The sequence below is a fragment of the Aythya ferina genome (genome assembly GCF_964211825.1).
Source record: "Aythya ferina genome assembly, chromosome: 8".
Lineage (NCBI taxonomy): Eukaryota > Metazoa > Chordata > Aves > Anseriformes > Anatidae > Aythya > Aythya ferina.
In genome coordinates, this window is record NC_140304.1 from 4,548,731 (window position 1) to 4,575,457 (window position 26,727).

At 34.9% G+C, this 26,727-nt stretch overlaps 1 protein-coding gene across 1 annotated transcript; it reads left to right on the top strand.

Annotated features, from left to right (window-relative positions):
* Positions 1–5,540: 5,540 nt before the first annotated feature.
* Positions 5,541–26,702, top strand: LOC311440490 (uncharacterized protein; the record flags this gene model as incomplete). Its single annotated transcript, XM_084527492.1, has 28 exons — positions 5,541–5,588; positions 7,843–8,038; positions 10,234–10,370; positions 10,661–10,752; positions 11,877–11,985; positions 12,582–12,608; positions 12,970–13,008; positions 13,847–13,891; positions 15,244–15,285; positions 15,620–15,661; positions 16,295–16,330; positions 17,044–17,079; positions 18,284–18,322; positions 18,981–18,998; positions 19,542–19,577; positions 20,704–20,742; positions 21,584–21,613; positions 22,006–22,041; positions 22,371–22,412; positions 22,705–22,743; positions 23,131–23,166; positions 23,493–23,534; positions 24,254–24,295; positions 25,541–25,573; positions 25,883–25,906; positions 26,159–26,197; positions 26,314–26,355; positions 26,616–26,702. Exons 1-28 carry the CDS (start codon positions 5,559–5,561, stop codon positions 26,700–26,702), a joined length of 1,455 nt encoding a protein of 484 aa, XP_084383618.1. The 5' UTR covers positions 5,541–5,558.
* Between the last annotated feature and the right edge of the window lie 25 nt (positions 26,703–26,727).

The window sequence follows — 26,727 nt, forward strand, 5'->3', positions numbered from 1 at the left end:
AACTGGGGATCATGCTCAGCCTGACTCTCACCTGGGCTGGCGATGTTTCTTCTCTCATTCAGGGTTAGGGTAGAAGATGATTCTTAAGAAATCTTAAAGATGCTAGCCTACGCAGAGAAAGGGGGTGAGTGAACTCCTCAGGGAGTGTCACTGAGTGCTGACAAGGACTGACGCATACCACGTATGGCAGCGAACTTTCTGTATGACCTTGGCCGAGTCACTTAATCCCTCCGTGACTTGGTTTCTTCACATGTAAAATTAAGTAGTAATAACACTTCCCTGCCTCAGAAGAAGCTGTGAGGATTACTTCATTACTATTTTTAAGGCGTGTTCAGAGAAATAGGAAAGATGCAAGGGAAGTCTTATTAGTTATTGCTGGAAACCTGTACAATATCAACTTGTTGATCAAGTCCTGCTGATGTATGTTGTTAACTGGCTATTGCTTGGGAATTTGATATTATCAGAAAACCCATGAGCCCATCACACCTTCCTTCATGCCTCTGTTTCCTTTATGCTCTTTTATTCAAGTAGTTGTGCATGCATTGTTATGCAAAATCAGCCTCTCTGCCTAACAAAAAATACTCATGTTTCTTCAATAACTGCTTTTTGGCTGCTACAAATAATAAAGCTGAGACCCCCAAAGCTGAAATCATATTCCATTATCAGGAAACATGCTGTATTATAGTTTAATATAGAGATAAAAAATAACCTTCCTAGTGGGTTACGGTTTTGAACAAATGGGTCCCAAGTGTCTACCTTGATTTTGAAATCCAAAGGAACATCCCTGTTCTGACCGAACAGAAGCTCTTAGCTGGAGTTCTGTGATTGTTAATGCCAGATCTGTGCATTATCTGGTCATGTAGCAGTACAAATTTCAAGGGTATCAGTTATGGACATGCAACTACTTTTCTGAAAAGTTACCCAAAAGTCAATGAGCCTAACTAGTTAAGATTTTTTAATGCATGAATGTGCATCAGCAAAGTGAGTTTATAGTAGCCAGTGTTTTGCACCATGTAGCTGTGTTATTTTTGACCCAGTACTGTTGGATTGCTAGCCATTCTAGAGATAAACTTATATGACCGAACCCTAACTGCTTGCTCATGAATGGGCCACGCTTACATATATCAAATCTACATGTGCATTGCATTAACTACTGATGGATCCTCTAGGCCTCAGGGCCTTACAAATAGCCTGTAAACAAGTTTCTTATTTTAACCATGCCAGAAGTGTTCTAGACCCACAGATACAAAATTATGTACTAACATAACATTTCAGTAAATCCAGTAGGTTGTACACATATGAGAGACTATTTAGCTTCTCTGGAATTGTGGAAACAATGAATTCTGATTGTTAATATTAAGGTTCTAGGTTTCTTTTGGACTGCATATCAGAGTAGTCAAATCCTTTTCCTATGTCTCCCATTCCATGAGCAATGTTTAAATTCTTTACGTCAATCTGAATATAGAGTCTGGTGAAGCACTCACAAATGGTAGTCACTGTGGTTTATATGAAGTATTGCGTATGTTTGCAGCTACACCCAAACACTCACCTTATAAGCACATAGGGACAACGCTATTTGCTACCTTGCACAACACAAGATAAGATGACGCAATGTTCGGATGTCACTGCTGTTGTATATACTGCTCGTGACAGGTGTTTCTCCTGAGCAACACAGAAGTGTATGGCACCAGTAAGCACAATCTTTTTCACCCTCATTTTGATTGTGGCATAAAGAAAAATAAATAAAACAAAATAAAAATGAGTAGATGTGGTCGTCTCCCCCCCGCCCTTTTTTTTTTTAAAACTCACTAATTCTTCTGTTAGGCTCCCAGTGACATCATCTAAGACTTTCAGGGTGTGGGCATTATTGTTATTTATAGAGAACGAGTCTTTACATTAATTCTGTCAGGGTTTAAATCAGACAGGAAAAGTGCTAACATGAGAAGACAAACAATTAAAGATGACAAGGAACTGAAAATGTTTAATATGAGAGAAAGGATAATTTTCATATCTTTTTATTTTCTAGAAAAATAATGTATGTTACTGTTTTGCTAAATTATCTGTTACATGTTTTTTAAGAGTACGTTTAATATACTTCCTTAGAAGTGCAAAATTAACTATATGTATTTGGCTCTTATAATGCACTAAAATAATGTAATCCTTTTTTTTTTTTTTTGAAGAGAGACACTATACTTAGCTAGAATGAGACAAATAGGCTAGGACTATTCTGAGCTGTAAGGAATTCTACCATATTATGTGGTGGCGTATTTTAAAGAAGGGAATGTAATTATCTGACATAGGAAGTGTAATGTTTACAAATACACAAAAATGTGGGAATACTTAAAGGCCTTGGAAATAGAATATAAATATTGACACAGAAGAAAGACTGTGTTTAAAGGAAAAGTAAACATCCCTCTTATAATCCTAAGGATATAACTCACAAAGCCTAGTAAGAAGGTTTAGCAGTAAATTTAGACTATGAAATGCGTTTTGAAATTTCAAATTACTTTCCAATTACTTAAAACATGTTGGAGGATTACAGCTAAGATAACACTGTCTTAATAGCATAAATACTGTACACTGAACAAACCATTTTTATTTGGAGCAGAAATGTAGGATATTTTCATTTAAATTGCAGAAAATTGCTTTTGATTTTCAAAGTAGGTGTTAGGGAAGCAAATTTTGGTTTTAACAGCTATAGGAATTTTTCTTGGCCTTCCCTCTTTGAGCAAGAAGGAAACAAAGAGTAGGACTGGGAGATCTTTGGAAAGCATCTGGCATGTGAGAGGAGGTAGGGACGTTCAGTAACATTTGTTTTCTTTGTCCAAACTATGTGTGGAAGAAACAGTTTCTCTCCCTTCTCACTTGTTTTTATTGTTTTGGTTTGGAGGTCTCAGTGAAGGATGACTGGTTATAATCTCACATCTTCATGTCCACAGACTGGCCCTAAGCAATGTATTGTATATTAAGTGATATATCATGTATATTAAGTGATCAATATTTTGTTTGATTTTTGCATTTGTATACAGCTTTACTCTTGGCACAGTACACATTTGTAGTCTTACAGATCACATCCTAGAAGTTGCAATTTTAAAAACGTTTTCTTTGGAAACATTTTGGAGTAGTTAATGTGTTGCTGTGCAATGTCTCCCAGCACACCTGAGGTATCCATGCAAACAGGTTCTCAATTTTGCTGCAAAGTCCAAGACTCAGTGGTTTATCAATGCTGCATACTGGAAGCATCAAAGCATCTCAATAAGGATACTAGTCCCTAATAAAAATAACCCTCACATCATTTACATTGTTATTTATGTATGTAGACATTAGCTTTGTTATGCTTTCTAACATTTCTAGTTGCAATGTATTTTAGCAGCAAAAAATTGTCTTTGGCACAGAAGTTGCAGAGAGCTGAAGGCTGCTGAGTGTCATGAAGGTTGGAGTTGGAGGTCCTGATGTCAGTGTGGAAAAAGCAAACAGGCTCTTTGGTCTGATTTGATGTAAAGAGCTTTTGGAAGAAACAAAGTATGTCTAGAAAATTCTGCTAGTGTTTCCCTACCAAGGAGATACTGTTTTGCTTGGGCAAGTACTTGGCTTCTCCTTTGTCCACCTTTTAGATTTCTGCATGCTGCCTTGTATGGATCTAGCCCCTCTCCCTTCTTCCCTGACTTCTTCCTAAAGTGAAGGGACACACTCTTGGTGGCACATGTTTAATGTCATTATTTTGGAAGAAAGAATATGCATTCCAAGCACCAGGGAGGTCCATGCACATACAACATAGAATTGGTCTGCACTTTCGCTGTAGTTTCAGTACTTAGTGAACTTTGTAATCACAGTTTTTCACCAGAATCAGGAAGCTGCTGCTAGTTCAGTTGGCGTTTAATTTATGAACTGAAAATTGTCCTTTCAAGTGTGGAGACCTGAAAAAGATTTTTTTTAAGTGGTAGTTCTGAAGTACAGGAAAATCATTGCTGAATCAGTGCCTTATGTTTGATGCAGTGTAAATACTGTTCTTTTGAAATAAACCACAAGCAGTAATGTTGTATATGGGCTGGGACACTGAGTTTACAACTCTCAGCCTATAAATAATGGTCTGAGTCTTTACCAACTTATTCTGCATAGTATTTTATTGTTGTTATAGCCAACAAAAGCATTTTACTTGTCTTATCTATGGGTCTTAATCATAATGTTATCAAGATTACAGCAATTCATTGTCTGACATTTATATGTCTGCCTGCCAAACTCAACATTCATGGAGTGCTCAGTCCCATGCGTTGTTGCCAGGAGTAATAGTCCTGATGGTTCTGGTTACCTGTCCGTATCCTCTAGCTGGTAGTGAAATATGGCAATCTTTCTGCTGACATTCAGTCTTCGTAGAGGCCCTAGTGTTTTATACAAGAAAGGTCTTGCATATATGCATTTGTAAGATCCCAGCTCTTTGTCCATTTGTTTCAGTTGCCATTCCTTGTTGTGTCATTTATTTGACTGCATTGGCAGTAAGCTCTTGTATTTGTGGTGTGTAGCATGCGTTTTCACTACTGTTTATAACTTTGGTGTCAATGGTAAGTTTAGTGGTACAGTAAGGAGAGGAAGATTATCATCTCTTCCCCAATGGATAGTAGTAGATAAGAAGTAACGTCTTTCATAATGAAATACTGTAAATAAAATACAACTCAATAATTAAATATTAATAATATAATAATTAAAGGTGATTAACTGAAAGTGAACACTGTTAGTTAAATATGCTTAATTTTTAAAATAGATAATGTTCTTCAAATGCTGATGGCATTTAAAGTATTAAGTGTACTTTAAATGCCCAAATATCAAGAAGTTGGAGAATTTTCACGTGAACAGTCTTTGGTTCATGGACTTCCTGTTATTCCCTGGTTAAATAGAAGTGACTCTCACATGGCATTCTGTTTTTGGACTTTATTCCTAATTTTCAGCAGAGAGCTTGTGAAAATACTTCCAAGCAAAAAAAAATGTTTAGTTTTTAATGCAGGTCAGGAGCAAGAACTTCAGATCCTACCCACAAGGTACATGAGATAAAAAACCCTCATTACTCTGCTATGAGAAAATGCTTGGCAGCATTACCATGAATTGAATTGTCCATGTCTTTTCCAATGATAAGAAAGTAAAAAAGTGAAAAGCCAGCAGCAGGATACTCCGAAGTCAAATTAAATAGACTAGTGTAGAATACTTTACTCAAATGGCTCATGAAATATTAGTAGAGCTTTTGTATGGCACAAGTTTGTAGATTTTAATCAACATATTAGTTTAGTCTGTCAACCTTCAGAAGCCTTACCTGTCCCGATGCCTAGCTAAAGGTCAAAGGGGGCATGATTCACCCATGAGGAGTGCAGTGCGTGTTGTCATCGCCCCAGCTGGGCAGGAGAGTCCCACCTGCGGTGTCCCAATTTCCAGAGAAGAGGCGTGATTGGCCCTGCTGCCTCCCCGCCTCGCCGAGGATTGGCCCAGCCGTTCACCTCCTCCCTCTCATCTTGCTGGGCACCCGCACTCCCTGCTGCAGCTCTTCACGCTGACCACAGAGGGACTGGAGGATGCCCACGCATCAGCACTTGGTCGATAAGGTGTGTTGCTGGGGATGTGGTGGACAGGGTGTACGCCAACTGGTGATACTGACTCTCAAGGGTGAAGGGTTTGGCTCATCAATTAAAAAAAAGGAAAAGAGAAAAATACTCATAAAGAATGAGTTAGAAAGGGGTACGTAGGACTGAGTCTTGAACTGTTGGCAGGATAAACTTGCCAAGACTGATTTTTTTGGTTATTGTTTCGTTTTGTTTTCAAATTACACAAAACGTATTTATCATATTAAGTCCCCTATATTTAAAGGCTTTTAAAACAACTTTTGTTTCTATTCAGAAGTTTGCCCCAGGCTCTTGAGTAGCAAACCACCAAAGTGCCTCTTCCCAAGTCCACTAGGCTTTCTATGAAGCAGCTAACTAAACAGTACCCAGGGATTTAATTGTTGGCCTGAAGTCCTACTAAACTAAATGTGGAAGAGGATTCTTAAGGTAGCAGTTCAAGTACTGCAGAGATGAGCCATACAGGCTCACAGGGAGATGAGATGGTATCTGTCCATACCCATGGATACAGTTAACTTATCATGATTCATTAGAAACTTGCAGATAAGTTTTATTTCACAGAGTTCCCTATGCTTCTATTTAATAAATATTTACTGTAAGCTTTTTTTTTTACATTTACTTAGGAAAAAAAATGTAAGTTTTTGTTCCAATATACCATGACTCTATTGAATAGGTATTGAAACTCATATTCCATGAAAATTATTTTCTGCTCCTGCCTCAAGTCTGGACTTGGAATTTTGTAAGATGCTAACACCACTTCCTCATCTTAATCACAGTTCCGAAGGACGTTATAATGGGACTTTTAGGGTTGTTCTACAACTGTTAAGACAGAGAACTGTCCTAAGTTAACTGATGCAAATAGAAGGCACCTCAACCATGATTCAACTTGTGTGTTTCTGTCTGTCCTCTAACTAGTAAAAGAGGAAAGAGGTTTCAGAGTAGTTTTCTTTCATGGTAGAGTGCAGCTCCAGATTTTTTTCAATCCCAGCTGAGCCAGTGCTAAGGATTCTGTGCTTTGAAATGGAACGTCTAATTACAAACAGATTTTTTTCCATCTTAAGCATGAGTCAGACAAAGATTTCAACAACACATAGTCTAGTTCATATTAAATCACTGTTTACCACATCTGTTAATATAATAGCACCTACATGCTGTATTTAAAATTTAATTAGAAGTGGGCTATGTCAAAACAGTCACAAGAGATTGGATAACCGCACCCAGCGGACTGATACCCAGACACAGTGCTTACAAGGATCCCATTTAAATGACGTTTTCATGAGACTTTGGGGAGGGATAGTCTCCATCTGCTTTTAAGACAGGATAAATAACACATATAACTTTCCAGATTGCTGCATTTAGGTATTGTGACACCATGCAAACCTTTGTCACCTTTGTATAGGAAGTCTTTCAACACTTCAGTCACTTGCATTGGCTGTTGATTCACAGTTTTTTAAAAAATGTTTAAATTGAGTTCAGAGGTAAGCGCACATATTTAGATTAGTGCTCTGAAGCTTTTTCTCCCCATGCTTCCAGGTTATTTTCTTATCAGTTTTAATTAGCACATACAAAAATGAATGGCCTTATGCATTCATGCACAAATTAAGATGCACAGATAGATGGTACAAATTGGACACATCTGATACACTGTGTTTGAAATGCTTCTAAAGGACTTTAAGGAACTCTTGGGTACTTCAGGAAACGAGTATTTTGTAAAGCTTCTGAGAGTTCTCCAGGGTATTTAATGATAGACTTCTTGGATGTTTTTTGGAAATGGGAGTAGAAAAAGCAATCAAAAGAGAGCTTATTAGTCATGGTTATGTCTATAAAAAGCAGTTTGAGAGATCAATGCTTATATCTGAGTTCTTGAATAAAGATCTGGGCTAAACCTGACAGCTCAACAATGAAGAAGTTTGTGTAAAGCCTTTCTTGGCCCTAATCCATGATGCAAAAGACATGACTGTAATGGGCTGTTGTCATGTAACCAGATAATTTAATCTTCAGTTAATAATTCAATATTTTAGAATTAAAGTACTTGTGTCATTTATTACACTGTTTTGTCAGTGTATATAGGTATTTTATTTTAATTGATTTTCTTCATATGAATACAATGAAAGCCAAGCTTTCTATGTTTTGTTTTCTACCCTGGAGAAAGGCAGATCTCTGTCAACTATGACAACTACTAAAAAGAAGCTACTATAAACTATATCTTGGTTTTTTGTTTGTTTGTTTTTTTCCACAGATGAAAAGACACTCCTGGTTTGTTTTTTTGTTCTGTGGGATATTTTTGCCCAGAATCTTTGGTTTTCCACAAACAAATACTTCAATTGATTGTGATTCTCTGTTACCAAACTATGAAGCTGAACCACAGACATCTGCACCACCATATGTTATTGCTGTATCTTTTGATAACTTTGAACCAGGAAATGAAATCCAAGGTAAATAATCTGAATGACCTATAATCTTTATCTGTGTCTCCCAGAATTACCAGACTTCACCAGAATTCCTCCATTTCTCTCTCTCAGTGTACCTATTTTTTTATTTCAGTCTTATTCTTTTGTATTTGAGATGTTCCTTTTTTTGTAAATATTTCATATCTATATATGTTTTTATATATTTATATAATTGAACATATATAGGAAAAGAAAAAATAAATTGAGTATATAACAAATACCGTAACTTCATGGTGTAGTTCCTATGGCAAAAGTAAAAATCATGAGACAGCTGGCCAAACTAGACTAATAATTAGTTGCTCTTTAACTTTGTATTTAAGTGTTTGCTGTCATATCAACCCTCTGCAATACAAGGGGATTCAGAACACTGTATATGACAACTCAAGAGCGAGATACTTTGAGTCATGTTTGTAAGAGCTGCATCCCAGATTTTATCAAATTGCAGGAGGTGGAGCTGTTGTGGCTTTTTATCTTCCTAATCCTGAGTTGCTCTCTGGATGGAACACGTTGACAGCCTTGTTTTTCCACACTATGATGCCATCGCATGGTGCTGTCACACTTTAAGTGACTTGTGACTGCTTCTTATTCATTTGGAAGAACAAGCATGGCAGTGGAAGCGAGTTGTAATGTGTCATGTTTCCACTGTTGTATCTCAGTCACTCAAAATAAGAGTTTTTCACTAAATGTTACTTTCCAGCTGGGCTTCTGTTTTACCTGACCCCAGCAGTGTGGACGTGGTTCCATGGGAAGTGATAGCTAGGGAAAGAATGGAGGAGCATTAGAGTTCTGTTATAACCGCCGTTCTTGGAAAAACACATGTGAATTACTCCGTTAAGAACGAGAAGGATGTTTGATTACTGATAGCTCTTTTTAAAACACTGTTGCCAGCAGAATGATAGCAACATATCTTAGACTTCTGTGAGGTTGTACGAGATTTACTGTGACATGGATATTGAATCTCATATGCTGCTCACCTTGACATTTTCACCATTTTATCTACCCCTACTTTACTTTCTTTAGCACCACTTTTTTACTGTGTCAATTTGTAAGAATCCCATACCTATTCTCAGGGAGCTGCAGTAGACTGCCCTTCCAATGGATGTGTTGCTCTTTCACCTTAGCCGTGCCATATGCCAACACTCCCAACTGTGCTTCCTCTAACACTGTATTCAGGTGTTGGATGCCATCCCTCCTACAAGACCTGAGGTGAATTAGGGTTGAAATTGATGGCAAATTGAAAGTCTAATTATGCGGGTGTTTTGAAATGTTAAATTGTCACAGTATGACTGGCCCCTGCCTTCACTTCTTTGTGACTCCCAGGTTACCTGATTTTTATCTGCTGATACTTATTTTAATGGCTACCACACACCTAAATTATAGAAATTATTGTTCTGGTTTGTTTTGTGAAAGTTCCCAATACTGGCATTACTGGACCAAATTTACAATAGATCATAACATTTTTGTTATGATCTTGAAACTTAGTTTCAGTTCAGATGTACACAAAACGTGAAAATGTGTTCTTTCATGTTCTTCTGAGCAGTAAATTTTCAGTCAAATTGAGTAGTTTATAATTATTGAGTTTTGTTTGTTTTATATTTAATCTCAGACATGAGAGCTAAACTGTCTAGCTTCTCTCTCTCTCTTTTTTCTTTTTTTTTTTTTTTTTCCAGTTGTAACACATCAAAAGGTTCTGCAATTCAACCTTAGGCAAAAGTTAATCTCTTCTTTTGAAATGGATGTAGAAAGAATTGCAAATCTCTTTCTCCCATGACTATTTTGACTTTTTATAGGCCTAATTAGAAAACAAATAAGGTTTTGATCAGGGAGTATTCTGAGCATGCACAGGGGAACAAATCAATTAATTTAAAAAAAAATAATTAATTAGTAGAGCAAAATTACTTGTAAAATTGTCAGTAAATCATATATTTCATGCTAATTTCTAATAGACTTTGTTACACACAAATGCTTCTCCAAACTTTTTTTTTCTTTTATTGTCAGTCTTGATTATTAATAAGAATTGTAATAAATCTCAACTTTTCTCTTTTTTAAATTATGAAAAATTCTAGTTTATTCCTATGTGTGCCATCTTATGTTCTACAGAGGGAAAATTTATTGTTAACCACTTAAGTGGTTTTGGTAGTGCATGAAACTTAAATTTCTCAAAATATCTGTTTTTATAGTGACTTTAGAAGCCCTTAGAGATGCTGGTTTTAAAGGATTTAATCTACAAGCTCGAGAAATAGAAGGAGATGGTCCTGTTGGTACTTTTAAAATTACAGATCCAAACACAAAAGGCTTGGAATGTCATAACATGACGGTATGTGTTCACTCTTTTGAATACTTACATAAGCTTGGTTTCCTTCTAAATACTTTAATCTGATGTAATAAAAGAAGTGAGCATTTTTAATGGCAATAATATTTCATCAGTAGAGCTTAATTTAGACTCTCTCAAGAAATGCATTTATCTTCTACATATGATACAAATCTAATGTAAAAACTACTTGATACCTCCTAGAAGGACATCAGTGTTGTAGTACAGGCAGTTACCCTTATATAGACAAAAATTTCTTTTGTGTCTTATATAATTATATTTCTCTTTAATTGCAGAATTCAGCAGTAAGTCATGCAAACTCAGATGTGAAACAGAAAGTTACAACAACGTGGATTGCTCCACACGATGTTAAAGATCTTCAGTTCATGTAAATAGTGTTGTTATTTTTTTTCTTTCTTTGCCTAGAAAATTTATTTTCATGGAACATTTTAACATGCGTTTGTGCTATTGTTTCTGATGTATCTTTTTTGTCAGTCATGTTTTGTTTCATAGGTTATCATGCCTTTTCACTGTGTCCATTAAATAAAATGATTTCTGTCTTAAGTTATACTGTTTAAAAAGTAGCTAAGTAAACACCATCCTACAGACATTAAATATGTAAATAATTCCATTAAGCACAGTGTCATTAATGGATCCTTGAGTAACCAGTTTTTACACTGTGACTTCTTTAATTACAGGAGTGACTGTGATAGTGCAACTTGTTCACTGAATAAGTCATATTCAGATTCTATTCAGTTGTTACTTTAAAAAAAAATATATATTTCCTTTTGGACAGTGGGGAAAAATACCAGTTTGTTTGGAAATGTTTGAAAGTTAAGTGTAAAGACAATTCATTTTGGATGATATCAATCTAAGTTGTCTTCAACATACTTTTTTTGTGAGTTTTGGAGGATATGACCCATGAACTAACTACTGAAGAAAACAGTAGAAGACAAGTTTTTCTATGTTTAATATTACAAGTTTCAGATCTGTAAGAAAAAGAATTATCTGTTATAACAAAATGTGTGCTTGTCGTAACTGGAAAAAATCTCAATATTTGATAGTTTAATGCTGTCTGAAGTATAGATTTATGACAGGAGACATCTTGTCCTTGTTTCATTAAATCTTGAGAAAAACAAAAAGAAGCAAAAGAAGACAAATTAACTATTTCCACTGCTTATGACATGAAAATCAGATCACCATCATTCAGATCATCTAAATGAGCAATGTAAGGATATGTAATATTCCCCACAAGAGTCAGTGTTTTCCAGAATAGTGTCCATTCTTTTTCTTTCCCTGCTCAGTACAAAATTTATTTATCTTCAGAAAGAGATTGGATGATAATACTGTAAAAACAAAATAAATGTTCTGGACATTCTTTTCAAATTTCTACTGCATAACCCTCAAGATCAATATTTAATAGATTTTCTTTGCTGAGGGTTGAAATAAATGTTCAATCATATTTTATAATTAAATATTTTGATAGAAAAAGATATTTTATTTTCTTTGCAGTGCAACTGTTGTCCAAGATCTAGAGAAATTTTGGGTTGGAATTCAAAGCAAAATTCTCACACCTACACGTTCTGAGTCAGTTAATGGGACAGGAAGACAAAAAAGGAAGGTATGTTTTGAGTGCATTTACATGCTAGCAACTAATATAGTCAATTAAAATATCTATGACTAGATATACATTTGTTATTATGTGTTAATTAGGATGGCCAAATTCAGCAGATACTTTCAATGCTTTTAATTGTCTTTCATCAATTTGGTAAAATGGAAAATTTGGTTTTCTTCCCAAGATAAGTAAGGAAATTAATAATCTAGTTATCAAAACAGTACATAGTACAGATACAAAGAAAATAAAATAGGTGTGAAGGAGGATTCTGCTTGGTGTGTATTATGCTTTTACTTTGCTGCTGCCTCAGTCCTAGGTACCTATGTATCATATTCTTAGAAATGTATTTGCTGCTTTATTTATTTTCGACAGGGAATCACTTATATTAAGCATTTAAAATATTGTAGGCAGTTTATGTAAAGAGAATGTGTTCAAATCTACAGTATTGGCTCTTGAATGGAACAGCACTGATTTATGTCACCTTGTGATTTAAGTCCAAGCAAATACTTGTCTTATTGTCCATTGCCTCACCAAATGTATTTCTTATTTCTGATAATAATTTTTTTTACAGTAAATAATTTTTATTTTTTTCTTCTCCACAGCTTATGATAGAAATAGAATGCAGCAAGGTGAGAACAACTTATCTACAATTTCCCAAGCTTCTGTTACCTCAAATTTAGAATTCCTGTCCTACTAGTCCAGTTATTTCATGGTTATAGGATTAAGGTTATTTCATACCATCCAAATTATTTTCATAGAGAGCTCTTATTTGTGCCTACATTCTTGTTTTTAATTTTGAAGATATTTTTAATGGGACAACATTAAATCTCAGGTGAGATTATTACAACAGGTAAGGTATTGTAAGCAATCAACATTTGACTTCTTCACTCAGGCCACAGATGTAAATTCAATTTAGTTTCCTCTTCAGAATAACTTGGCTGTTTGTTCATAAGTCAATTAACAATAACAGGAACCTGTACTTTCTTACAGCGTGGAGGAACGTACACAAGACAAGGTGGATGTGTTGTGGTAAATATTCATTCTGTATTCATACTGCTAATTGTCAAAAATCTTAAGACCTAGTCCAAAATTGCTTCTCATCACATCTTTATTCCTTTGTAATTCAGTTTTTGTTTTTTTTTTGTCAATTTGCCTTGGTTGACTAAAATCCCAAGTTTCTAAATGGTTGTCAGTCTTGTTATCACTTTCTACAGTTTCTATCTAGATAATCTAAAATAACTTTCTAATAGAACTTTTCATTTGCCTAGCTTTACTTTTTAGCTATGGTGCTTCCTTGCTTATGGATCTTTTCAATATTGCATATTTCAAAAAGATCTGGAGCCTTGCACTCTTCAAATTATCATCTAGCTATAGGATGTAACTATTTGATTTTTTTTGCCTGAAAATTATAATTTTCAGCTCAGTAAAAAAAGTCTTTCTTCTGTCTTTCCTCCCAGCAAATATGGCCTACATTTCATAGTGTCTAGTGGTTACATAGTTATTTCAGTAAAAAGTTTTCATCTGAATGTTGCTTAACTTGGCACTTTTTAGTGATCTTACTGCTGTAGACTTAATTCTCAATGACAGACATGGTATATAAGGACAGATAAAAAAGGGTTGGATAGTTCTACTGCAAGCAGCAAATTTATGTTAATTTATATCAACTAGATCAGTTGATATAGTTTTGATTATTTGTTTTTAAAGATCTCTGAAATAATTACAATAGCATCAGCTAGTGGAATGAAGTCACAGAAAACTACTTTGTGTGTTCTTTTTTCCCACCAAGTAGAACCTGCTTTCCTTAAAGTCACTTATATGAAAATCAAATTTCTGGAAAATGATAAATAGCATTTTGGTTTTCTTACAGGTTCAGCCTTCTGGTTCCTCTCAGAACAGCTATTCAAGTGGTCAGGTAAGAATCCTGACTTCCAGCATTTGTACATTTATCTTCAGTAATCTTAAATTAAAATTCTACAAGGACAGAGGACTGAGGTGAATTAACACTACCTGGAAATAATGCCTCTGCTAATTAACACAGAATGTCAGAGTTGTTCATCCAGTAAACTGTATGTCCAGTAGCTGGACTAGGATCAACTACTTATGTTCTGTTGAACTCATTCTGTCAGTATTCTGACCTACAAGATGCTTCACCATCTCTGATTTCAAGCATTAAGCATTTTTACCAAGCATTTATCTGGAGAAGGAAAAGATCCCTCCCATCTTCCTAGAGGATTCTTACCTGTGTGTGCTCGTGTGCATGCAAACAGGAACTGTTTATTTTGTAGATTTCAGAGACATCTGGCATAATGAAAATTAAACTGTACCTGTTACTAATGAATAGGCATTTTTCATATTCCATCTTCTTGAAAATCAAAGTTAAGGAATCAGTTATACTTGTTTCACTTTTTGCTCTACGAGCATTTGCAAATTTTCTCAAAACTTGATGAAATATTCATGCCTATATTCAAACTTTTGAATGTGTGTATTACTTGTAAAACCAGATTATATTTGTAGATTAAAGTTTGGTGAATTCACTGTCTAGTTAGCTGTTTAAAATTTCTGAAATAAGTATATTTGCATTCTTGCTGATCACTTTCACTTCTTTAATCAGAGAAATGTATAGTTGGTTTGGAATGATTGCATTTTTAGTTAATTATCTTTACTGCTATTCTGTGCCTATTAACACTTGAACTACCAGATACTTTCTGACGTATGTCTACACATCAGGTTCTAGAGCGGAGTTACTCAAGAATATGTTTCTTACTACTTACCAGTGATTATATTTATTAGTGAGTTATCTGACAACATTCCATTTGTTCCATCTTCATTACCTGTAAGAGGGATTATGAGACTTTAAGAAATTACTTTTTTTATTTTTTTTTATTTTTTTGCTGCATTCCTTTCCAACATAATACATTCTTTCTGAGGGCTGAGTCTCTTGTCTTGTCACGTAACTATCTGAAGTTACTGTGTTTTTTTCTAAAATGCGGGCTATTTTAGTATACTCCAACTCATGGATTTTTAAAGGCTACGTGACCAATGACAAATTTACATGAAATCCAGATCATGACTAATGTCCTGGACTAAAAGAGAGTTGTTCTAAACAGTTGCTAGTGAACTAGTAACCTCTGTATTTGATTATCCCATAGCTGCCCATTGTCAGCTGTTCAGATTTTTGTGCTGTAAATAGCAGGTGGTTTTTTTTCTACCCTTCCTTTCTTTCTGCCTGCAATAATTGACTACTTTTTGTTGTTGTTGTTTCAGAGTGGAACAGTCTACACAATAAGCAAGAGTGGATGTGCACCAGTAAGAACTTTTCTCACATTTACTTTTTTCTCCCTGATATAAGTATATTTATAGAAAATCCTAGCCTAGGTTATTCAGTGATGGCAAACAGGAATGTTACAAGGTTACGTAGAAATGTATAGGATATAGAATCAGGAAAAAAAAAAAAAGTGGAAGGTTTGTCTGTTATGCTTAAATTATATTCATTATACAAATTGTTTATTTTCCCCCTTCCACCCAGGACTGGTGCAAATTAGTCCTGCACATTCTAAATTGTTTCTCCTCTCAGAATTAATCATGGAGATAACTACAACAATTATGGCCATTTCAGTTCTTTATTCTTTTTTCTCTTTAGGGAGGTGCTGCCAACGCATATGGCCAACATGCTTGTCAAGATGTAAGTTGATTATATATTTATTTATTGATTGCCTTCTACTGTGCTTCTTAACTCATCTTCTTATTGCAAGTTGCATTATATTTACTTATGCAGAGTTATATTATTCTTCCTAAATGTATTAAGTAATATGGTGGTGGTTTGAGTTATTATTCTAAAATTAAATAGTTACTGCCTCAAAGTGTATTTTTTTTATGATTATAGGAACTACTCATCACCTATTATAAACACTTAACTTCTTAGCCTAACAAAACATCAAAATTCTTTCTTACTGCTTAATGCTTTTAATCTAGTAGAGGAGTTCTCTTTGGATGTTGCTTTAAAATTCCTGTAAAAATAATTGATCTTTATACTTTATTTGTGAGAAAGCAACATTAATTTTATGACTATATTAGAAAGTTGGAAAACTTTACAGCAGTTATCTTTAAACAAGTTCAGAATAGTTTAGAGTAGCCCTAGATTTATTTAAGTATGGTTGAAATCAACCATACTTAAAGTGTAAAACCATAAAGTCAACCATACTTGAAGTGTAAAACATCTAAGTTAAAAAAAAAAGACTTTGGCATTATAATTTAAAAATGATATAATTAACAACTTATTATATCAATAAAGAACTCATTTATGGTTTGTTTTCAGAGTGCATCTTCATATGGCAGTCTTACCTATGGCCAGGTAACTATGTGCTCTCCAACACGTTTTCATTTTTAGCTTAATAAGCTATTAAGGAACTAACCAGCTATGGACAATTACTACCAAAAAATAATTAAGTTCATGGAAGGGAAGACAGGATTAAAGTCTTCATATGGTACTTGTAATCATATCTGGAAACTTCAGCAAAAGATTTACACGTTTAGAGTATATTGTAATATCATCATTTTAAGAATTTATTTACTTTTATTTTGTGGTTCTTCCATATGCAATCTTATGTGTGGATTCCTAAAATGGTAGTATATGCACATTACTTTATGACTTATTTGAAACATTTCTATTCTTATGACACATCCCATTTATTCCAGCTTGTGTTTCAACAGTAGATTTTGATTTTTTTCTATTTTTTTCTTTATGAAGGGAGAAGAGGGTTTTTTCTCTACCAACAGTTTTTATTATAAACAAACTTTTAATATTACTTGAAATATTTGCAGCTTTCATTAAATACTATGGAAAAAATAATAAAAATGTTTTCTAGAAAAAAAAATTAAACCAAGAGATTTATTTCTGTTGTTCATTTATTAATTGCCGGTACAATCTTATTTTTATTCAGAATGTTATTTTGTTTTTTACTCCAGTGAAATATTGTTAGATATAACATTATTTTGGAAAATAGTGCTGTAGCTAATTTGTCTACATTTACCTAAGCAAAAAATGAATTCCTGTATTCTTTACAGTCTGTTCCTGCAAGTGGTTCAGACTCCAGTAAGAAGGTAAGCACACCTTTTCTTTTTAATTCAAATGGAAAAAATCATAGAGGTGTAACTTGCCATGACACCTTTTATTCCAGTGGTGTTACTAAAAAAGCTTTAATTTAGCTTTAATTAATTTAATTTAATTTTAATTTAATTTTGATTCATATGATTTGGATCAGTTTGATTCTTAGATGCTTTATAGTACCTCACTGTGTTGTCATGGCTTTGTTGATTGTTGACTTAGCTGTATACAAAATGATAAAAATTTCCTACATGTTTATGGGGATTTTTTTATTTAGAAGAAAAAAAGTTAGGGTAGTGATTGTGATGTACATGAGATTTCTAAGGATTTATATTGTTCAATTATTTTTAAAATGGACTGGGTAAAGAGTGTGATTCATGGAATTAAGTCACTAGAAAAATCAAAATGAAATGCAGATGAAATGAGTAGAATTCATGGTGTTGTTGAAATTGATACACAATGTTTATATGAACTCTTCCTCTAAGTTCAGTTCCCAGAAAGCTCAGGGCCTTCAAGGTGTTTTTGTTGTTGTTGTTTTTTGCCATTCTTTCAAGAACCCAAATGGTACTGAAATTTTATTTTTTTAATAACTTTGTTTTAAAAACATAATGCTTCTGTTTTTTTATATTAGAACTCTTGTTATACTGTCAACTCTCCTCTGCCTTTTTTACACCACTGGATAATATGAGCTGTTTTCAGTTAAAAATCATAATAGAAAAAATGCTTATAATCAGAATACATCAAAAATCTAACCAGAAGATACTACTAATGCATTTGAAGTCATTAAAAAAAAAAAAAAAAAAAAAGTTAATCAGTATTACACTAGAGGAAGGGTTAATATTAAAGACTAGATTGGTCTTCCACCTTGTGGTGGAGAGTGAAATTTCAAAAAGGATACTCATATAGGCCAATGGATATGGTACATTCCATGAAATTCTGCTCCTGTCTCTACAGATAAGTCACTGTGTGACTAGGGAGCGAGTCTTTAGTCTCCTCATACTATTGTGTAAACTGCATATACATTCTTTGTTTGGTAGTGTGCATTAAGCAATTTTTTCATAAAAATATTATTTTATAAAATCACCCATAATCATCCATAGTATTATTCTCTATGTTAAGGGAAATCAGCATTCTTCTTTATCCTAACGTATTTAAATAAAGTCTATGATAAGTAAACTGCTTTCTCTGATTTCTCTGTAGGTAGTGGTCATTCCCAACAGCAACCCTTTTCCACCCGTGGTAAGGAGTTTTTCTCTATAATGCTCAAAACTTTGACTCAAATTTCAAGTAGCTGTGTGTTTAATTTATCACTTAGAGTTTACCCTTGGTACATATTTAGCTCCAGGGAAAGCCAATAGTGAGCTTAAAATTTTGGCCTATCAAATTTTACAAATGTTGTTGCTGAGTCATGGTTCCTTGACTGTTATTAGAACTTGCAGAGATGCTGGATTAACTTCATATACCAAGTCTCTCCATACATATAACCTCCATGCTCCTGAATAGTTTTGATTTTCCTGTTTCTATTGCAAGTTTCTTCTGTAAATTCACTTCCATTCTCATTTTTCAAGTATTAAATTTCTACTGTACTTACTTGGAGCTCATAGAAAAACATACATACATACAAAAACAGCCAGCAGTTTTGCCTTAAGGTGATTAAATCAAGTTTGTATGAAATAATATTTGATAAGTGTGTTTTTCTGATGTCCATCTTCTAATCAAACTTGTTCTAACCTGAATAAAGATTAATATAAATTTATAATATACTACCCTTTGTACATTTTTCTTCCACGTTTGACTGTGTATTTTATTCAAAAGACAAGGCCCTTTTTCTGCTGCAATGTTCTGTTTAGACAAGCCCTTGTACAAAATACTTAAAAATTTTTGTTTTCCTTTGCAGCGTCATACTTACCCCCAGGTAAGCATACTTTTTTCATATGATTGTAAGAACTATTTTACTATTATAGCAGAGTCAAACATGTTGCCTCAGGATTGTGTCTAGTAACCTTTTGCATCTGTCCCTCATGTCCCCAAATTGAGCAAAATAAATGACTAGGTCAGGAATTGAATGCATGTATGCGGTGATGTATGTCCAATGCAGGTGACAGTGAGACAGGTTTTAGGGATGATGCTTCACAGCTTCATAGCTTCACAGTCCAAACGTAGAAAAGTTGAGCTGGCTGGTAGTGCAAAAGGCCAAAGCCTGTGCTCTTCCAAGAGTTCTTTCAGAAGGAGCTTTAAGTACAGGAAATTACCTTAGTAGTGTTAGTCTGCCTCCCCTTCAGAGCTGAGGATGAACTAATTTAATGCTGGCTTTTCAGAATACAATACTTAAAGCATTGTGTATGCTACTTTTTCCTTTGTTCTCCAAAGCAGAGTGGTACAACTAGATATTTTCTGTTTAACAAGTCAAATGATCCTTTTTTGTTGTTGATTTTTTTGTTTTGTTTTGTTTTTACAGAGTTTGGGCAGTTCTGCTAGCAAGATCATAATACAGGTAAACATTCTTTCTTCATTGTACTTGAATTTTAACCTAAGCTTTGCCTCAGTAAACTAAACAATGATTCATCTCTTTGGCAATAAATGAGTATGGATATCTTAAATGATAAACACACTACAGTGATGAAGTAGCTGTGTTTTCTGTGGTTACTGCAAAGTGAATATCCTATCTGGTTGCTGATGAAATATCATTGCAGTTATTTTCTACAGGCATAAAACACAAAAACCTCTGTATTGTAATTCCCTAGTGTTCTCTATATTTGCAAAATTTAACCATCTCAATGTGCTCAGATAGGCAGGTGGAATTCTAGAACGTGAGCTTGAGTGTCATTCAATATTAGATTAAATATGCATAAATTATAACCTGTACTGTTCCATGTTAATTTAAGCTTATTTATTTATTTATTTATTAATGGAAAGAACTAGTTCAATCTTTCATTTTTGTAACCCAGTACTTAGTCAGTACTTAGGTGAACTTCTGTTTGCTGATTATTAATACCAATGTTTCTTGGTAAAGAAACACTTTTGAAAGTAGACTACAATTCAATCACTTTAAGACCCTGTTTGTAAAGTATTCTGGTTATCACTTGGACACACTTTTTTCTGTTTTTTGTTTGTTTGTTTGTTTGTTTGTTTGTTTTTCAATTTTAATCTATTTAGCAAAGTTTAGACTTTCATTCCTTCATATGATAATTCTTTAGACTGCCACGACCAATTCTCACATTCATTGAAGGATTAGTAGCAGTTCACTTCAGTTTCAATTTCCTGTTTGGTGGCATGATTTTCACATGATTTTAATGGTGCTTTCTATTATAGATTTGAAGGGAAGAACTATTTAAACTCACTTGAAATACCGCAAAAGGACATAATGTATTAAATGATTAATTGCCATTAAGAAAATGACATTAGGATGTATAAATATATTTAGCATTTTATTTATGAAGAATCTTTCTACATTGAAGTATTGTACCATGTAGCACATTGAGATGGCATATATAAAGCAAGGAAGAGCATAAGGAACTTACTCAGACTGTCCAGTAGATTTAAAAGTTGCTTCTTGGAATGTCTTAGTATGTAAGAAATGTGTTTTAAAAATAAATAACCTTTTTTTGGTTCCTGTATAGAGTGGACAAAGACAGCAAAGCAGCAGTACTTACTTTCAGGTAGGTAAACTTAAAAAGTAGAAATATGTATACAGATTTCACTAAAACAGGGTCAAGACAACAAACTTTCCTACATATATTTTTAAACGTATTTCACAAGTTGCAGATATTTCTGTTGCTCTAGATGTTGGTCTTTTTCTTTTCTTTGCTTTTCTTTGCTTTGCTTTGCTTTTCTTTGCTTTGCTTTGCTTTGCTTTTCTTTTCTTTTCTCTATAAATAGATCAGCTATCTTTGGTTGAACTACTCGTGAATGTATTTGCATGTGTGGTTAGTTGAAATGACTGCATTCCACTCAACGTGTCCTCTAAAAACTGTATAAAAGTTATGACAGAGTGGCTCAATATCACAATACAAATCCTGTAATGATAGATTCAGACTCCACCCATGCTAGATCTTAAATTCCCAGAAGTTGTGGAAGTTAGTTTCTTATCTGTATCAAGATAGATGGAGAATCATAACTGCATACCCATGTACGAAGTACTTTAACTTCACTTAAAGTCATATATCTAAAGTTACTTGTGTGTGAGAAACACTAATATAATGATAACATACATTGTTGCGGGGTAGCACATGAGAAGATTTTGGTGTGAGCACAAGCGTGAAGATTCCTCAAAATTCCTCTTTCTTGGCCACAGTTGAGGAGAAACTGGAAGGCAAATTCCTGTCAGTATACTCTGTACAACTGCAAGTAGTAAGGAAAATGTTGACGACAGGAAGTATGATTACTGGGGATTAAGTCTGCAGGCAGCCCAGCACTCAACATCACTAGCATGAGGTTTTTCTTATGATGGCTGATAAAAGCCCCTTTGTCAAGTTGGTAAATATCTTCTCTTTCTTAAAGGGTTCCAAAGGAAGCCAGTCCTATGGCCAGGTGAGGCTTTTTTTCTGAATTGTATTGAACTTTTCTGTAGGGGACAGAAATGTCCTTGTGAATGGGCTTTGGGGTTTGCTCAGTTATTGGCTTCATTTTTTATGTATGTGGGTTTTTTTGTTTGGTTGGTTTTGTTCGGTTTGTTTGGTTGGTTGGTTTTTGGTTGGTGGGTTTTAGTTTGTTTAGGTTTTGGTAAGGCAGCTGGCTGTTTTTTGGTGTTTATTTTTCCTCCTTATTATTTCTGGATAGTCCCTGGCTTTGGGTCATCCCACAGAGCTACCATATAAGAAAAAGAACATAAAACGGAGGAAGTCTGATGAGGAAAATGCCTCTGTTGCAGCTTTGTGATTACTACATCTGTATTTACAAATGGATTCTTGCTTTTCTTACAGGTCTACCGGCCTCAAGTTGTCAGTTCCTATGGCCAGGTAAGCAACAGTCAATCACTAGCAAGTATGCAGCATTTGATAAAGTTGAGTGCTGTGGCACTTCAAGAGCACTTAGCAGTTGCTTGGAATTTGAATTATAAAGGAAATTTTCTGTGAAACTGTGGTCTCATGCTTAGTAATATTCCGCATTCTACTTGTGTTTTTGAATGCCTAACACATGAAATCATCTCGCTCAACATCGTTGTGATAGCCAGGAGGAAATCCTTGCTCTTCATTTTGCCCTGCATAGTTTTAGGATGTAGTTTTTTACTTTTCCTAAAGCAGGTTGATTACAAATTGGGAGTAACCAAATCATGTCCTTGTCTTAGGGTGGGCCGACATACACAGTCATCAGCAGTTCTTATGGCCAGGTAAGCAAGCTGGATATTCCATATCCAGATCGGTTCTTCACCGATCTCTCTGTGCCCAGCATGACTAGCAGATATTCTGAGAATATTTCCTTTGGCAGTCTGAGTCTCAGTTTTTCTTATGGCTTTTGCTGAGAAATGGGCAATCCATCACACAGATGAGCATACTGCTCTGTCTCTTCTAGCTCAGGAAGAGCCTTTCTGGGAAACCTCTGTGCAGCTGTTTTTGCGTATTCGTTATGTACTTTATAGAAACCTCTTCATCAAGGTGATAAATATCTTCTCTTTCTTAAAGGGTTCCAAAGGAAGCCAGTCCTATGGCCAGGTTGGCCAGGTGAGTTGTTTTTTTTTTCTGAACTGTATTGAACTTTTCTGTAGGGGACAGACTTGTAAATGGGCTTTGGGGTTTGGTCATTGGCTTCTTTTTTTGTGTTCCCCCCCCCCCCCCCCCCGCCGCCGCTTTTGTTTGTTTCTTTATTTCTTTTTGGTTTTTGGTTTGTTTATGTTTTGTTTGGGTTTTGGTAAGGCAGCTGGCTGTTTTTTGGTGTTTATTTTTCCTCCTTATTATTTCTGGATAGTCCCTGGCTTTGGGTCATCCCACAGAGCTACCATATAAGAAAAAGAACATAAAACAGAGGAAGTCTGATGAGGAAAATGCCTCTGTTGCAGCTTTGTGATTACTACATCTGTATTTACAAATGGATTCTTGCTTTTCTTACAGGTCTACCGGCCTCAAGTTGTCAGTTCCTATGGCCAGGTAAGCAACAGTCAATCATTAGCAAGTATTTGATAAAGTTGAGTGCTGTGGCACTGCAAGAGCACTTAGCAGTTGCTTGGAATTTGAATTATAAAGGATATTTTCTGTGAAAGTGTGGTCTCATGCTTAGTAATACATGATACTTAGTAAAAACATGCTACTTGTTTTTTTGGATGCCTAGCATACGAAATCAACATCATTGTGATAGCCAGGAGGAAATCCTTGCTCTTCATTTTGCCCTGCATAGTTTTAGGATGTAGTTTTTTACTTTTCCTAAAGCAGGTTGATTACAAATTGGGAGTAACCAAATCATGTCCTTGTCTTAGGGTGGGCCGACATACACAGTCATCAGCAGTTCTTATGGCCAGGTAAGCAAGCTGGATTTTCCATAGATAAGCGCACTGCTCTGTCTCCTCTGACTCAGGAAGAGCCTTTTTGGGAAACCTTTGCACAGCTGTCTATGCATAATCATTATGCACTTTATAAAAGTTCCTATGGTCTTGTAAGCACCAGCCAGCATACAGCATTTGAGAAAGTTGAGTGCCATGTTACTGCAAAAGCACTTACATGTCCTGAATGACTGCTAATTTAAAGGACACTTTGCTCTTGGGTATAGAGCTCATGTACTTGATATTCCATAATGCTTATTTTTATTTTTTAAATACTAAAATTTAAAAATTAAACATTTAAATTTTCATATCATACTTATACATATTATGTGCTGCTGTAATTTGTGTGATGTCCCTGTATATGCAGTGAGATTTCTGTGAGGTTTGAAGTAATTAGGTGAAGCTATATAACAGCTCATGCTAGAAGTTAGACTTGTGACCGTTTTGTTCTTGTGGGTCCGGGAACAGCCTTTCTGAAGGTAATCTTACCCACATACAAAGGAATACATGTAAGTGCCATCTTTTTGATGCAACAGAATATTCAACATCCACAATACTTTACAAGGAAATTCACAGTACATTGCTGGTCTTCATCCTCTTGAGCACTCTGATAACTAAAACCCTTTAAAAGTTATTTCTATATTTGTAATGGGGAAAAGGAATAACCGGATCACTGAGCTGCTCTTTTTTTCCAGCAGGGTGGATCTTTTTCTTCAGGTGGTAGTAATGGTTGTGGACAAGTAAGTCAACTTTCTCCAAGATACTTGAATAGTAGACCCAGCTTTCTATGTTGTAGTAATGGTTCTCAACAAGTTATACAATGTCTATTAGTAATCTCTTGCTTTTGTTGTTATACGATAATAGATCATTGGGTATTAGAGAAAGGCTAACACTTGTTGGTCATTGTAACCAAAATGTAGTGGCTTTTCCCATATACTGTTAGGAACAGAAGACTTACAAGTTTTCTATCATTCACAGTAGACATTTATCTGCTGAGCAAAGAGTGTTTGGGAGTGACTTTTGGATGTTGCTCCATTTAGTTTCCATGGAACACGATAGGCTCAGAAAGTGACTCCTGTGGTGTGAGATTGGTAGTTTTCATCCTGGTTCCAATTCAACTTATTTATGCCTACAGTGATATAAGGACTGTTGTCAACAATAAGATCCTAGGTGAAGAAAAGTGTAGCCTTGATAGTAAACCTAAGTCCAAATAAATAAACCAGAGAAAGCAATGAGAATGAGAGAGCATTATAAACATAGAAACTTTTGGCAAAAGTATTAAAATTGGTGTGAGTTAAGTATGAATAGAAATGCATGTGTGAAAGCATAAATAATAGAAGACTAGTGGTGCCATGCATCAGTAGACAAGGATACTATATAACAGCAATGAAACTGAAGAAATGTGAAGAAACGATGAACAATGGGTTGCTTCCACCAAAGCTGCATCACAGATAATTTATCAGCTAAAAAACTGTGCTCTTAATAACAGGGGAGTGACAACTAGGGTAGAACACACTGTATTGTTTCTCATGCTGTTATTCCAACAAGAATGCTGGCTGCAGCCAAAATATACACAAAAATAAAGGAAATGAAAGGCAGCAGACTACAACTACAATGGGTGAATCTAGCAAGATTTTGAGGTAGATTGTCATGAAGCAGAAACTGTTGATTCCTAAAAGCACTGACCAAAGCAAACTGTTCATTTTTGCCAATCGAGAGAAACTAGGATGATACAGAGACACATCAATTGCCAGCCTACTTTGCTTCCCATGTTCCACCCAAGTAATCCTGCTTTGATCACCTGTGTGTATGTTTTGATGAGTAAGTGTGGGAGTATGGGAGTGATAGAGGGTAGAGCCATAGCCTAAGAGGATTAAATAAAATTAAACTCTCCCTCTGTTGAGTTAGAAATTTAAGAAGAAATATAATTACTTTGCTAGAAAATGAAAATGTGGGGATTTATCTTTTTGTTTGTTTTTCAACAGGGTACTTCATATGATAGCAATCCCTGCCACCAGGTAAATGGACTTCCATCTCTGATTTTAAGATATATCCAAAATGAGTTTTTCCACTGACGCAACTGGTAACATCCTCAGCTCTATAGAGTGCAAATCCATGTAATTTTAGAACCTTAGAATCAGTTGGAAGGGATCTTGAAGATCATCCAGTTCCAAACCCCTAGGCATGGGCAGGGATGTCACCCATTATATCAGGTTAGCCTAGGGCCCCATCCAACCTCCTAAACAAGTATCATAGTTTTCATTAAAAATAATCTGTAGTCAAACAGTAAGTGTCAAAACACACATTATTTCTTGTTTAATTTACAGGATGGATCACAGAGTGGTATCCAGGTAGGTAGCTCTTTATTACCTATTGAATAAAAAATTGTAAGCAGGTCTAATCTAGAGTATAATTGTGTTACTCATGAGGATATAGGCTTGTGCAGAGTCTATCCATCTCCAGACTTCAATTAATTCCCAATAGTTTGTATTGGCCCTGAAACTTACATACCAAGAGCTCTGCAACCTAATAAAGCTAGCTTTGTGTGTTCTGATAAAATTTGGTTCTCCAGTGTTATAATTGTTGCTGTATTGTTTTCACAGAGTGGATCATACACCTCACAAAACTATGGTGGTAGACAAGTAAGTAATACATTTTTTATTTCTTTCCATTGAAGTTTTACATCCCACAGGTTCTATGGTGTCTAATCAATAACGCTCCTGCAATATTGTAATACGTTTTTTAATTTTGTTGTTAGCAGAGTGGATCATCGTCCTCACAAAATTATGGTGGTAGCCAGGTAGGTAGACCTTGATTTTTTATTTTTTTTCTCCTGCCACAAGTTTTAATCCTATCTGATAAGAAATTCTAATCAGATTAGTTTTTCATTCTTAGGTAGCTACTCTGTGCCATGCTTGATTGAGATTCTGGTATTATGATTACTGACATCTAGAAAGTTCTATTTATTTAAAGGAATCCAAGGCAGTTGCTCATTATTACTACCAGCCCCTGAATAAAATCACAATTTCTTCTGAAGTAGGGTTTCTGTTTGTTTTAAAGGGTGGTTCATCCTCACAAAACTATGGTGGCAGCCAAGTAAGTAATGCTTTATTTCTCTATTCATACATATTTTTACATAAGCTTTAGCCCCTGCTTAAAATTAGCTTTTCTG